This window comes from Aythya marila (assembly GCF_965140915.1).
Source record: "Aythya marila genome assembly, chromosome: 17".
NCBI lineage: Eukaryota > Metazoa > Chordata > Aves > Anseriformes > Anatidae > Aythya > Aythya marila.
Window position 1 is genome coordinate 2,905,727 of NC_139058.1, and position 14,002 is coordinate 2,919,728.

The 14,002-nt window shown below is 44.5% G+C and overlaps 2 protein-coding genes across 16 annotated transcripts in view; one reads left to right on the top strand and one right to left on the bottom strand.

Moving 5' to 3' along the window:
• Nucleotides 1–2,560, top strand: part of KDM2B (lysine demethylase 2B) — a 101,144-nt gene extending 98,584 nt beyond the window's left edge. For 12 of the 15 annotated variants that reach the window (XM_082773841.1, XM_082773848.1, XM_082773853.1 and 9 more), the window contains 3 exons: nucleotides 130–231; nucleotides 559–777; nucleotides 1,290–2,560. In XM_082773841.1, coding sequence (XP_082629967.1) covers nucleotides 130–231; nucleotides 559–777; nucleotides 1,290–1,471 — 503 coding nt within the window. In that variant the 3' untranslated portion in view covers nucleotides 1,472–2,560. The other 3 variants (XM_082773851.1, XM_082773847.1, XM_082773854.1) reach the window with 2 other exon arrangements.
• A 512-nt stretch (nucleotides 2,561–3,072) lies between these two features.
• On the bottom strand, nucleotides 3,073–12,606 carry RNF34 (ring finger protein 34). The gene is made up of 6 exons (XM_082774101.1): nucleotides 12,549–12,606; nucleotides 8,880–9,098; nucleotides 7,085–7,474; nucleotides 6,714–6,770; nucleotides 6,249–6,450; nucleotides 3,073–4,900 (listed from the first exon to the last, which is right to left on the bottom strand). Exons 1-6 carry the CDS (start codon nucleotides 12,552–12,554, stop codon nucleotides 4,713–4,715), a joined length of 1,062 nt encoding a protein of 353 aa, XP_082630227.1. The 5' UTR covers nucleotides 12,555–12,606; the 3' UTR covers nucleotides 3,073–4,712.
• Between the last annotated feature and the right edge of the window lie 1,396 nt (nucleotides 12,607–14,002).

The window sequence follows — 14,002 nt, forward strand, 5'->3', positions numbered from 1 at the left end:
TGCTTGAGGTGGTTCAGTAGTGAGTCGCAACACCTCGCTGGAAGCCGCTGGGTATTGAGTGATGTTCTGACTGCTGAGCAGTCATCTGAGCCACTGTGCTGGTTTTCTGTCTGACTTTCTTCTCTTCAGGCTGCAACGGGTGTACTTTAGAGAGTATGGAAACACTTTCTTCCAGTTCAGGGAAGGAGCAGTTCTGTGGGTCATGCCACATTCGCCCGGATTTCAGCTCAGGTGAAATTTTGAGCAAATCAGATCTGCTTTCTGGCATGCACTGCACAGCCTACTGCTTATTCCCGACTTGTAATTCCGCTGGGCCCCTGCAGTTACTTTTATCCCTTTTTGTTTTAAAATCAGGAGGTGGTTCTTGCCCACGTGCCTGTGCCAAAAATAGACAAGTGTTCCTGCTGATGTCCCCTCCAAAGCAACAGACAGGCAAAAGCATCTGAAGTTAACTTAGGGCAGCAGTGTTGTGTGTCACAGTGCATTTCCTAGAGACGTGCAGATGTTCGCGATGCAGCGCGAGGCTCGGAGGAGTGACCTGCCTCTCCTGCTTTCCAGGTCAGATCGACAACCGGAGTAAGCTACGGAACATAGTTGAGCTGCGCCTGGCCGGCCTGGATATTACCGATGCGTCTTTGCGGCTGATCATAAGGCACATGCCTCTGCTCTCCAAACTCAATCTCAGTTACTGTAATCACGTGACAGATCAGTCTATTAACCTGCTGACCGCAGTTGGAACCACCACGCGGGATTCGTTAACAGAAATTAATTTATCAGGTACGCAGCACGAACTCTGGGGAGGGGAGGATGGGAATGGCTCATCGCTGTTAGACCTGTGTGAAATACTCAGCAGTGGAAATGGTTTTCCCTAGCTACCTCTATCCATGCCCCCTGTGTAACAGCCCCACCAGTGCTCCATTTCTGTGCTGCCTGTGTAAATAATCCCGCAGCTGCCCGGCTTTCCCAGGGCCCTCCCTCCTCTGGCTGATGTGCAACAGCCCCTCCCTGGTGGGAGCCACGTGCTGTTACCTCGCTCATCCTCCTCCTCCTTGTGGGATTTACAAACGCTGCCGCTCTGTGCAGCTGGTGCTCTGCTTTATCTCAGCAGTTACACAACAGAATCTCAGGGATCAGAGCACGGCAGCCGGGCTGTTTGGGGTGATTTTGGTGTCAGCACAGCACAGGAGCAGAACAGGCCTTACTGCGGTCAGGTTAAATTGTCCTTGTGCTGAAGAACAAACCAAGACACGCTGTTACATTTATTTCTCTCCCCTCTTTTTTTTTGGCAGACTGCAATAAGGTTACTGACCAGTGCCTGTCTTACTTCAAACGTTGTGGAAACATCTGCCAGATCGACTTGAGGTACTGCAAGCAAGTGACAAAAGAAGGCTGTGAGCAGTTCATAGCAGAGATGTCAGTAAGTGTTCAGTTTGGGCAAGTGGAAGAAAAACTTCTGCAAAAACTGAGTTAGTTAAAGGACCTGTGTAAATACTGGGGCGGGGCGGGGGGAGGGATGGGACTAAGAACATGTAGGGATTTTATTTTCAATTGGGAACTTGGAATATTGGAAGATGCCGCAATTGGATTTTACAACTCTTGTCAAGGAGAGAACAACGTTAAACTACCCATGTTAAGAATTTCAACTTGTGCCACTAATTCAGTCTACCTGGGATGTCCTGCACTGGCTCTTATGCAAATTCATAAGGCGACTGTTATTGATGATAATTGTTCACACCCGGAAGAAGACTGATCTCCAAGAAATACTGTTATTTAAAGTACCACAGCATGTGCTTGGTAGTGTAAATTTGATTTCTGCTTTTCATTTCTTAAAACAACAAAAAAAAAGTTGGTGTCATTAAAGTGGACCACGCACTGCATTTCTGCCTTCTTAACACATTTTGTTTTGTTACATCTTACATTATGCAGAACTATTTTTGTACAAAAATTGTTTAAAAATTATTTATGCAATGTTTGAATGCATTACCAGTGTTTCGGTTTTGATTGCCAATTTTTATCTTTACTTATGGTAGGAGAGAACTTAACCTATACTTCGTAGACAGTATCTATCTACAAACGTGCCCAGGTCAGGAAAAGTAGGTTAATACTTTCAACTTAAAGCATGTTTTAATGGAAGTTTATATCCTGCTTTGTATACTTCAGAAGTGACATAAGCATGTTGTGGAAATAAGGTGTAAATTATAGTTGAAGTAAAACACTTTGCCAAGTTTTATCTGTATAGAAATCACCTTTTTCTCAAAATTTTAAAAATTCCAATTTCAGCTTTTGCACATAGGAGGGTTTCACTCTGTAGCATGAGCTCTTGTACTCAATATAAAATTAATTTATACAGTGAGTCCAGCAGTAGAATAAATGGTCAAACGTAGTCTCTCTTTCTTTGAAGTGTGAGTTGAGTTCTCATTTAAGGTTTATAACATGGTTATTTCCTGATTGTAAAATTCTGCATTCATAAGTGCCATTGTTGTAAGGTGTTGTTTTCGTAGACCTTCCTGATGCAGTTTTACCTTTGTTGAATTTGTATAAACAATTGTACAAAAACAGACACTGGCTCTGAGGGCTTTTGTTCCAATTTGGGATTGCCGGTGGGGAAGTTGTGGGGACTTTAGGGGTGGGGAGTGCTTGTAATTAGTGCAATTGAGCAAAGAGAGCAAGTAGAGGGACTTCTTGCTGAGAAATGGGACTTGTTGACTTCTCTTTCATGTGTTGTGCAGAGCCAGAGAAAGTAATTGTACTGAGCAAGACTTAAAGCAGAGAAAATTGCCTGGGTGTGTGGTTTGCTGTGTGTAGTGTAACACAGCCAGGTCCTGGTTCTGCACGCTGAGAAGGTAACTGCTTGCAGCCTTGGTGAAAGCCCTGACTTCTGACACATTACAACCAGGCTTTGGCCTGTGCCTCTATGGTGGCCTATTCCGGTACCTTATTACTGAGGGAAAATAGAATACACATACCTTCTTCAAGCTGGTGTCTGCCACAGTACGTACCTGTAAAAGACTGTTAAAGCGCAAGCTGAATCTCCAACACCTCCTGCGGCTGGTTAAGAAAAGAGCCAGAGGCTGAGAAAGCCCATCACAAATCTTTATTGAACTTGTGTGGCTAATGATCAGCATGGAAGTAACATATATAGTAAGTCTGTCTTCATTAGCTTACCCATTGAACAGAGACTCCAGGAATTAAGTATCATTAAAAAGTTACTTCTAAAAAATAAAGCCATTGAGAGGTTTGCTCCCTTCTGAAAAATAACCAGCAGTGTCTTTAAGCTGCATATTTTAATTTAAGGAGGAGCTACTTTCTCTTTTTCAAGCCAGCCACATAAAAGACGAGAGCAAGAATGACAGGCAAGGTAGCAGAGGTAAGAATTATCAGATACTATATCCATGGCAAAACATCTTCGTATCCATTACTTTGCTAGCATGGGGGAAATTTAAAGACAAAACTGTGGCTTTAGGTTCTTTCCTCAGCTTTTTGGAGCATGAACTTACTCTGTTAAGTGCCAGCATGGCCATGCTTAGGTATCCCGTCCCCACAATTCTAGTGATTTTTGCAGCTATTTTCCCTAAGAAGGCTGTCACAGATACCCCACAGGCACCGTTAAAACGTTTGCTCCAAGAGCACACTTACCCCACTGCGATGGCACGGAGCCCTGCTAGAACCCGGGCCAAGGGCTGACAGCAACACAGGTCAGGCAGCAGCTGATCGGAAGCGTGATTACTGGTGCCGCAGCCTTGGTTAAAGTCCATGAGTGTGAGGTTTTAAACAAACACCAGGCTTCCTTCCCCCTATCCTTAATAAAACCCTTCCCGTTTAAGGTTAGTAATACCGTACATTCCACATGTTAGCAGCAAGTAGTTTCATGACCCTGATTAGTATTCACAGTAATATCAGCTTGTCGGCACATGAAATACAATCATCACCTGTAAGTTAATAGTTACAATAGGCATGAGTGGATTAAGAACCACAAGAATATGGTTTACTCTACCCCCTTTTTAAAAAAATACTTTATTCCTAAACTGAAAACTAAACAAAGAAAAAAACCCTTAGTATTTGGACACCACATAATAGAGCCCTACATAATGACAGCTTTTTGCACACTTAGAAAGAATGGCCAAGACAATACGCTGGTAATGTCAGACATTCTGAGCGAAGCAATCACCAGAAAATAGATTGCTTAAGGACTTCTGTGCAGGTACAGTTAATGGCAGTGCTTTCTACAGTCTTTATACTGTTACCACTGTTGCAGGAACAGTGCCGGAACAGTTACATTCTATATTTAATTACATAAGAGCTGAATATTCAACTGATAAAGTTGTTGCTTTTAACAGGCTAGACAACCTAACACTAATTTGGTCAAGCAAAGGTGTTTTCTGCAACCACTTGCTGAGTACTGAATGCGATAAATAGGGGTGGTATTCTTCAGAAGAGAGCAAGAACTGCTGTAAACAGTTTGACTCGGACAGTTTGCAGGTTTAGAAGGTAAGTCAGGCAGCTCTATTACTGTACACACAGGCATCGGCTGGTCCTGCCCAACCATGACTCAGTATGCTGTAGAAAAGTGGTTCATAAACTTCTGTATCCTGATGTTCAGACTGTTGTGGTTATTTTGAGAACTAAAAAGCTGACATATGCCCCAAGGGTCAGCACTCCTGCCCCCCAGAAATCCTGGTGGGATGACCATACCATCCACTTTTGGTCTTCGTTTATGATTTGAACACATGCACAGCCCGCACAACGTACTGTCGGCAGATGGGGCACTCGCTCATTCTCTTGCCGCACTTTGTGCATGTGACCATGTGGCCACACTCCAGCAGGACGCAGTCGATCACTGCATCCATGCAGATCCGGCACAAGTTGTCGTCATTATCGTTCAGCTGCATCTTCTCACCCTCTGAAAAGCAACAGAGAGAGAGGTCACATATTCAGGCCCTGAAAATCCTTTTAAGTTCTAGCCCAGACAACAGCTAAAACACCATTAGTTTAGCATCAAGTTGTGCTGCTCCATGCTTAGAACTGTTCTAATTGAGAGCTAAGAATTTCTATTCCTTAACCTCTACATGAACGTCTGATTCTCGACTGAGCATCTAATGACAGTGTTTAAAATTCAGAGCATGCTGCTTTTCCATTGCTGAGCTCACCTCACTTGGCAGAATACTTTCCTTGTGATTATACACAGTAATACAGAATAAAGTGAACCAAGAAACCAGAAGCATGAGTAAGCTGTGAAGATGGCAGAATTGAACAAAGCCTGTCAAGTTTCACTGCAAACAGACATCTCAGTAACCGTGTTCTGTCAGACCATACTGAAAAAAAATGAAGTTTAACACTTGATTTCAGACAGGTTTTCAATTCTAGTTTAATCACCAGACTGAGGTCTCATTTGAGCCATGCTTTGACATTCATTAGCAGTACCACCAAAGAAGTGAGCAACCATCACCTTCAGAATCATCCTTCTCCACCCTGATGAGCTGATTATTTCACACCTGACTACTGCAGCCACCACAGCCAGCAGCTGGCAGCACCTGGCTGTGAAGCAACCCCAGGCTAGCAAGCTGCTCGCTGCTGTCCTCCCTTCCTTACAACCTGACTGGTGGATGCAGGAATGAAGAGCCAGGCAGGAATTTTTCAAGCCAGTGGTGTCTCAAGAAGTTGTTTCTCAGAGCACACTTTGTTAACAGAAATCAGACTGTAGCTATACTACAATCATGCAAGTGAAAGACTCCAATTGTTGAGTGGAACAGAGGTTAGAATATCAGTCATTGAGCTGCAGCCACGGGAGCACCTTATCATCAAAGCATGGATTGAGACCAAACCACTTGAACTTGGACTTTTGCCACTGTAGCTTTTAATGCTGTACCACAGCAAAAGACCTGAATTACTTTGGTCTGTTGACAGCTACAGAGAAGCTCTCTTGTTAATGCCTTGTGAAACCTAATAAAGGATGCGGAGGTGCCAAGTTTCACGTTCTCTGAGAAACTAGTTCTCTGTTGTGCAATTTTACCTTCCCTGTGAAAGCTGAGCTCTCTTATTTTCCAAAGCTGTCTTAAAAAAAAAAAAGGCATGAATCCTGAAAAGCTTTACGCACTAGTACGGCATTCAGCTCTCCTAGATGCAGCTCGAACTATGAAGACACATTGTCAGTTGTTCCAGAAAGGCAGACCAGGTTAGATACCAAGTCTGTTGGCAGAACCAGCTACTGGAACCCAGGAAAGGAAGGAGAGAGTTAAATATCAACCTACGTGTCTTGTGGTTTTCCTCGCTCTCTCTGTATAGCCTGCTCACTTTTTCCACAAGTTCCCATTTCTCACAGCATCCTGAGTAGTTGACAAAGTTACACGCGAGTATTTCCTTCAACTGCCGAACAGTCAAGCCTTCAATGTCTTCCAGACTTGAAATATCAGACAAAGATGCCCTTGCTCGTTTTCTGGACAACCCAGGAGTCTGAAACACAACAACTGCATGTTTTTAAACGTCCCGGTAAGTTCAAAGCACCAGGTTTATCCATCTTACCACCACAAACTACATTAAGCTGCAGCAGCTCAACTGAAGTTGTATTCTTTTTAGAGCAAGTATTTACAGATATGCATTACTAGACAGTTCTTCCAACATTAGCTCTACACCATGATACTGAACAGTGACAGAGATCTAAACACTTTATGGTATCACAGGCCAAAAATGTATTCTTTGCATAGTTCTTGTCTTACCTGCTCCTCAGCACTTTCTTCTTCTTCGTTATTTATAGAAGATGTTTCAGTTTGTCCCTGTGTACAAAATGAAATTAATCAGGATTTAAAAAAAACACACATGATCCCTTCTAAAATATATTCCTTTCTGCCAAACTAATCACAGATGACAAAGACATTTTGAAGTTCAATTGCTACTAATCATTACCAATTTAAGTCAACCCTATCATCTAAGCCAGCAATCTGATCTAGTAATCTTCCATGTTCAGGCCAGAAACACAAGAGGCATTTTTCCAGCCACCCCCAACTGTACCAGTTGGTCTTTTGTTTTCTTTTAACATGATGCGTATCCATTAAAAAAACACACATAAAACACATTCTAGTTATTGTACCCGTAAAGGTGTTCCATTTCCTGTGCTTCCCCTTCTGTTTGCAAGTTCTCCTTGAGAAGACACCGATACAGACATAGAAAATGGATGAGTAAAAAACCCAGAAGTCTGTGACCGTGATGAGCGCAAGCTACCAGCGTCCGTATCCTCCCCAGGACCTAACCCATGATGGCACAGCACAAGATCCACCAAGTCTTCTTTCTCTCTGCACGTATCTGTGGGTATGTTTCTGAGAATAAGGTACTGACGCAGATCCTTTACTTTGAGTCGCATTAACTGAGGTCGCTGAAACGCTGTTTCTTGCAGCAAGTGACAAGTAGAACACCTTCTGAGATTCTCTTGCGAGACTGAACAAACCGAGCAAAAATCCTTCTTGCAGTCACAACACACATGCTAAGAAGAAAGAGGAAGAAAAAAAAAAATTCAGCTGTTTCATAGAACACAAGCCTATAACCCTATTCTTTCTTTTTCCAGACTCCATTATTTATTATGTGTCTTTCCACCAATTTTGACATACATCAGTTTTAGGATCTAAGTCTAGCAATTGCCCTGTCAAATAGTTCTGCAGGTGTTCCAAGTTGGTCTGTTGCTTTTGTAGCACTACCACACACTGACTTGAGATTTTAGTAAGTAAAAACATTATGAATAAATAACCAAATAAAGTATTCACATTTTAGTTTACAAAATAAATGAAGTTGAAAGCTAATCAATGTTATGGTATGTTAAAATAGTTTTGAATATACCACCACTGCTCTTTTCACGAGTCCAAAAGCCAGTATAATCCCCAAACTTTAAAGAGCATTCTTCTTCCTCACTCGATTCAATGAGCTGTATGTAGGTCTTAAACATGACAAATCAGGCTGTAGGTAAATAGCCTGCAAGCACTCAGATGTCATTTCTGCAGAGAACTGTGTTCGGAAGGCTGGCCGCAACATACAAAAGCTCCAATTGAACTTCCAGCTGCAATTTTACATGGTTCACCGTGGATGCACTGTGAACAAACACAAACTCAACCCCAGAGTTTTCTGTAAATTAACATTAGCTCTGGAAAATGACCCTACGCAACCTTTACTTCCACAGCGTGCTTGTATGCAAACAATGGGGCTCATGGAGAAACAGGACACAGAGGAAAGGGGAAACTAAATAGAAACTGAGGGAAGAGGCTTTATGTTTCTCCAAATGAGCTGCAGAGAATTAGGTCGCTACGTGGACAAGATAACGCTGCTGGATGGCCATCACAGGTAAAGGTATTACCAACAATCTCAGCTTTATTTATCTGGAAACTTCACTAACCCACCAGCTTGGCTCCAAATGAAGCAAGAGGCCGCTGGAGTGCAATAGCATTTAGTAGAACTAAGCCTGTTTAGGAAACAAGGAGAATCATCCCAGGATTTCACAGGAAGAAGCTGTGACGCTAAACTGAGTTTTTAGCTTTTCCATCCTCCAGTTTATTCATCTCAGCTCCCCACTTTTATGTTTGGTGTTACCTTCAAAACCAGATTTGCCTTACTATTCAGGATTCTGAAATTAAGGCACATATCTTACAAGTTAGAATCAACTAATTTTCAGATCAGTCCAGATCCAACATGTACCCGACTAATGACCATCAGACCTCTTAGCTTCTAATCCTGTCTGACATTAATTTCCTGTAGCCTCAGAACAAGGCACTTTCACCCTCCCTGGCTATCTGCCTTGGGCTTCCTCAACTAAGGAAATAAGATCCAATATATTCATATCACAATATGCCTACAGATTAGTTCATATTAGTAAAAAATGTTGTGTAAGGAAATATACTCACTTTTTTCCTAAAAACTGAGAAGGAAAGTCCACAGGCTTTGCAAACTATGTTAGCACCTGCTGCAGCTGGAGACGGGTATGCCGAGAAGTCTGTATTTGGTGCAAACCTGAAGGGGCCAGCGCCTCCCGCAAAGCCAGACTGTTGGCCACGGACAGCTCCAGTACCCATGACTTCATTCAGCAATCCACAGCAGGAAGCCCACATGGAAGTAGCTCCCGCCTGCAAACATCCATAGAGCAAAAAAAATTAATATCTTAAAGCCCACGTCACGTGTGAGTTGCTACTGAAGAGCCACTCCATCTGTCATCATCCCAAAAGCATGTTGTGCGAATTCCCAGAGCACGAGGAATTCAGTGCACAAACATCTGCACAGCCCAGTAATCTCTACTTCCCAGCTGCAAACCAAAGTAGGTAAGATTTGCTTCTGAGACGCGCTGGCTTTCACAACTCCTTTTCTAGCAGAGTTCTGCACAAAAAGGGTAAGGAATTTGAGGAGGTAATGCAAGAGCAGAACAAAGAAGGAAGAGGCTAACAGCTAGTCTTAGGTGAGGGCCGTGACCTGAAAGGACAAGCCAACAATACAACAGTTTATCATAATTAGAGCAGAGCTGTCCCCCGTGGGATCTTCTCCAGAACTAATTCAGTTCTTATATGACTCACAGTGAAACTCTAAGAAAACATTTCTGCTTCTTCAAACTAACCAAGCTTTATGCAAAACTAGTTCTGCTCTAATTTCTCTGAGGGAAATATCTTCCAGCCCTCCCTGGACTTGCTGTTCTGTTGTCTTATAGAAAATTTAAGAAAATTAAAGTAACTATGAATCACCTTATTCCACAATGACTTCAGTTCAGTTTTGAATCAGACTCTACTATCTTGAACTCTAGAAAAATAGAGTAAGCAGATCTGTGGAGCTCTTTGCTACTCCTTTCTCCTTGGAAGCCTCTAGCACTAGATTCTCTATCAAAGCGCTCATTCTACTTTACGCCAGAATTTGGAACCCGTGTTGCTCAGGTCACACATTTAATTACGGTCATGTGGCTCACTGAAACCCCCTGAACAACAACAGCAAGCAACCAGAAGCATGCTGGGTTCTTTTTGGAAGGAAGCCGAGTGGTACAACTTTCCAAACATAATTTTTAACTATTCTGGTAAAAGCTGTTCTGTTTTTTATTCCAGGACAGCAACTCCCTTCCCCTCCCTCCCCAAGCACAAAGGCATGAAGTTAGTGGTTTTGAGCTTTGTAGTTCTTGCTGCAAAAGCTAAACCAACCAGAACGCGCACGTCAGCTCAGTAATGGCAGTGCTCCTCTAGTAACTCCACTGATTTCTACACTCAGGTGCTTAGTTCCCCTGGCTGAACACAGTCCTGTTACATTTGTGGGAAGTTAACGCAACAACTGGCAATACACCAGGACGCCTTTCTCCAAACGACTAAGCATTAAAGGCAAGAAAGGAGTCCTCTGGTTTAGTGGGAAACTACAAGACACAAGGCCATAGGACTAAACATGCTGTACTACACCACTGTTGTGTAACTGCCTTATGTATGGAACATCAAAAGTATCTCTCCAATGTACACAAACCTCGTGCTTTGCTTTTACTCCTGTAAGCTGACATTACAAGCACTGCAATACGAGCAGAACACCCCACGCGGTCAATCATTTTGCTTCTAGGCTGTATGACAGGTAACACTGTGAGCAGTAAGAACATCAAATGCATACACAACGGATTGGATTCACCGGTCTAAGGTTACAGGTATTTCGAGAGCAAAGGCCACCCCGGGTGTGACAAAAACCTCTCCCAACCCGGAGACAATCTTCCTAAGCCGGCTGTGAGCAGAGCCCAAGGAGGGTGAACTCCCACGACCCCTGACCCCAAACCAGACACAGGTATCAGCAGCACGCGGCGTGCAGAGTTCACCCCGTCTGACATGTGCTCAGACCTTCGTGATAATCGTGAAGCAATCAGGCTAAGACTTGCCTTCTGCTTCTCAATGACAAAGAATGGAAAGGTCGATGTGCACTCCTATACAAAACTAATCATGCATAATTATCCTAGCTTATTAGGCAAGAGTTAAATAACTCCTCAGGACTGCATTCTTCAAACTAAGGACTTAAAACTTGGAGCCCTCTCAGACTAAAAGCTGGTCTTTGAAAAGTGTTCTTCCTCACCTTAAAGGAAAGTTGTCAGTTACAGAAACACGACTAATTCTTCACATATCCTTAAAAATTGATGAGTTAGCTTCATAGCTTAAAAAATATTTTATAAATAGCTGCAGGCAAATTAGCACAAAGATAAAAACCAGTGACCCAGAAGCGTGTCAGAATTCAACTCGCTCCCTTACAGGACTACTGCCTCTTCAGAGGGCCCCGGCAGCAGCACACACAACGAGGCACTAACACACTTGCTTCTTAAACTTTATTCATGAGCTTCTAACAACTGATCAGACATCACCATCCACACTAAATAAATACCTACTTAGGAAGTTCATTAGCCACTTTTGATACATGAAGATTGTACGTATCAAACGGAAAAATCTTATTACATTTTCTTTAAGCCTGCGCTTGTGCAGCTGAAAGGTGAGGCAACACGGCATCGTTAATTTTCTCCTTAACCTAAGTCAGCTGTGGATTCTTTCTAAGCACTAATGCCATTAAGCAATAATTCAATTACAGAGTATAGACTCTTCATAATACTCTGTAAAAGAAATGAGAGCATGCTGAAAAGCACCAATACAAGACACAAATGAGACACGCTGAAACTAAAAACTCCCTCTCTTGAGAACTAATTAAAACCTAGCCAATTTCTGCAGCAAGAGCCTTTGCAGCTACACCAGCCACCACTTCCTTATTCTCTTCTCACACTGCCATCAGTTATCTTTTCTCTCCATACTATACGTACATCCTATTTGGCTAAAAAAAAAAAGTGTTTGAATCCCTCCAGTCTTTTTTTTTTTTTTGACTTTAAGTGCCTTTAGTAACCTGACAGGCACTGCCATCCACCAAGGAGCTGGGAGGCTGCCCGCCTGCTCCTCACACATCTGTGCCAGCAGGACTTGGTATCAGGCGGTGTCAGCGCCAGCACGCCAAGCACAGGGTGACAGGAAGGCTTTCTGTTGAAGCCCAAATGTCATTAATTTCAAAATATTGGATATAAATCCATGCAACTCCTAGGTTTAACACCTGAGACCAGGCCGAGCTTTATCAGGCTCCCCTCAAAACCCACTGAACTGGGAGTGCTGTGAACGGCACCCCACAGCCCTGGCCTAAAGGCACCACAACGACAGCGAGGAAGCGGCTGTGGGGAGCCCCCTGTCACGCCGTCAGCCCCTATCACCCGCTCCAGCCTCCTCCAGGCCCCTCACAGCCCCACCAGTAGCCATGTGGAGCCTGAGCTCGGCCTCAGGCAGCATCCCCAGGCCCTCTCCAGGCTGCTCAGCCAGCGGAGGCCCCTCAGCGAGGCGGGGCCCGGCCCAGATCCCCTCAGTATCCCCCCGGGAGCCCTGAGGGCGGGGCGGGGCGGGCCGGGCGGCGTGAGGGGAGTGGGGAGGCGCCACCCAGCCCACCAAGGTCCCTGTCCCGGCCCAACCAAACACCACTTCGCCCCCTTTCTCCCTCCCTCCATCCCCCCAGCGCGGACAGAGCCGCGCCCCGGCCGGAGGCGCCGCCGTCACCTTCATGGCCGCCCCGCGCCGCCGCCGCCGCCTCAGCCGGGCGCCGCCCCCGGCCCTGCGCCGCTCTCCGGCGGGCCGCCTCACGGAGGGCGGGCCTAACCGCCGCGCCACATCCCATTGGCCGCTGTTCCCCTGACAGATAGCGGGAGAAGCCAATCGGAGGAGAGGAAGCGCCGCCGGCTGGGCGGGGGCGGGGGTTGGGCGGGAACGGGGCCGCCCCTCAGCGGGGAAAAGGGCGGGCACGGCGGGGCCGTGAGGTGACGGGGCCGTGAGGTGGCGGCTGGCAGGTGCCACACGGACTTCGCCGCCTCGGGTCGCCCTTTTAGTGGTCGTGGGGCGGAGGAAGAGGCTGGCTTCTCTCCCTCGCCACAGTCTTTGAGAACTGAGGAATTTTATTATTTAAAAATCCAGTTTCGGCTGGCTTCCAAGGACCTCTTGCTTTATCTGTGCTAGGAATGGGGTGTGTCAAAAAATAAAAATAAAGAATGGTGTATAATAACTAAAAGCTTGCAGCCAAATAGATTTCATTTAAAAAAAAAATAAAAAGCCTTGAGGCAAGCTTTACATAAGAGCACACAGAGCCAGGAACAAAAGAGGCTGCTGCCAAAAGGAGGGATGGACAAAAGTGGCTGAAAATAGATTTTGACCACAAACCCAATTTACTCATACAAAAGGTTGCGTAGAGTCTCTAATAATTTGTGCAGGCTGGATCTATTTTTGGAGCAGGGCTCATGGAAGAACTGAGTCCAACAAATGTATGTTATTGCCACCAGAATGTCACAGTCTTGGCAGCTCCGGCAACAAGAGTGGAGCCAGCTCCTGGATTTGCTCTGTTCCCATGCTTTTGTTCAAACTCAGGTTGTCTCTTCTTGGAAGCATTTATGTTTCTCGAGAAGCTTCTGATAGACTATTAACTTTACACGTGTTTTAATAAAAGATATTGTACTAATATTTTTTTTTCCCAACAATAGCCTGCAATTTTAGTCAACGTACTCGAGAAGACAGTTGGAAAGCTTTATTTTCTCCTATCAGTGGTAGAACAAGAGGTGGCACATATCCCACATTTCTCATGAAAGAGATTGCTTTAAGACACCTTAAGACACCTTGTTTTTTATAAACTTTTATGTCACTTAAACTCAGTTGATTCAGAGAGTCATCCCTGCAGTACCGAAGTATACGCAGATATTTTGTTAATGATCTCACACTAAAACATGAGAGCTCCTCATGCAGTTGCTGTAAGTGACATAACAGCTCTGTCCCACAGATGAGAAAAAAACGAGCAAAACCTAGAGTTTCTCTTTTAGCTCTGGTGAGGACTTGTGACAAGAAATCCTCCCCAGCACAGATGTTTTAGTGAGCAACGTGGGCCTAACGGAGCTGAGATCTGGTGACTGTGCTGACAGCTGCAGTTGCCACTCCCGCCTTAGCTTGGGCAGATCTTGATGATTCATATT

Excerpts from the sequence above, each read along its gene's own strand:
- RNF34 (XM_082774101.1), bottom strand. Across the intron at positions 7,475-8,879 it reads TCTCAGTTTTTAGGAAAAAA|CATGTGTGTTGTGACTGCAA; the intron begins GTGAGTATATTT and ends CTTTCTTCTTAG. Across the intron at positions 6,451-6,713 it reads AAGAAAGTGCTGAGGAGCAG|ACTCCTGGGTTGTCCAGAAA; the intron begins GTAAGACAAGAA and ends GTTGTGTTTCAG.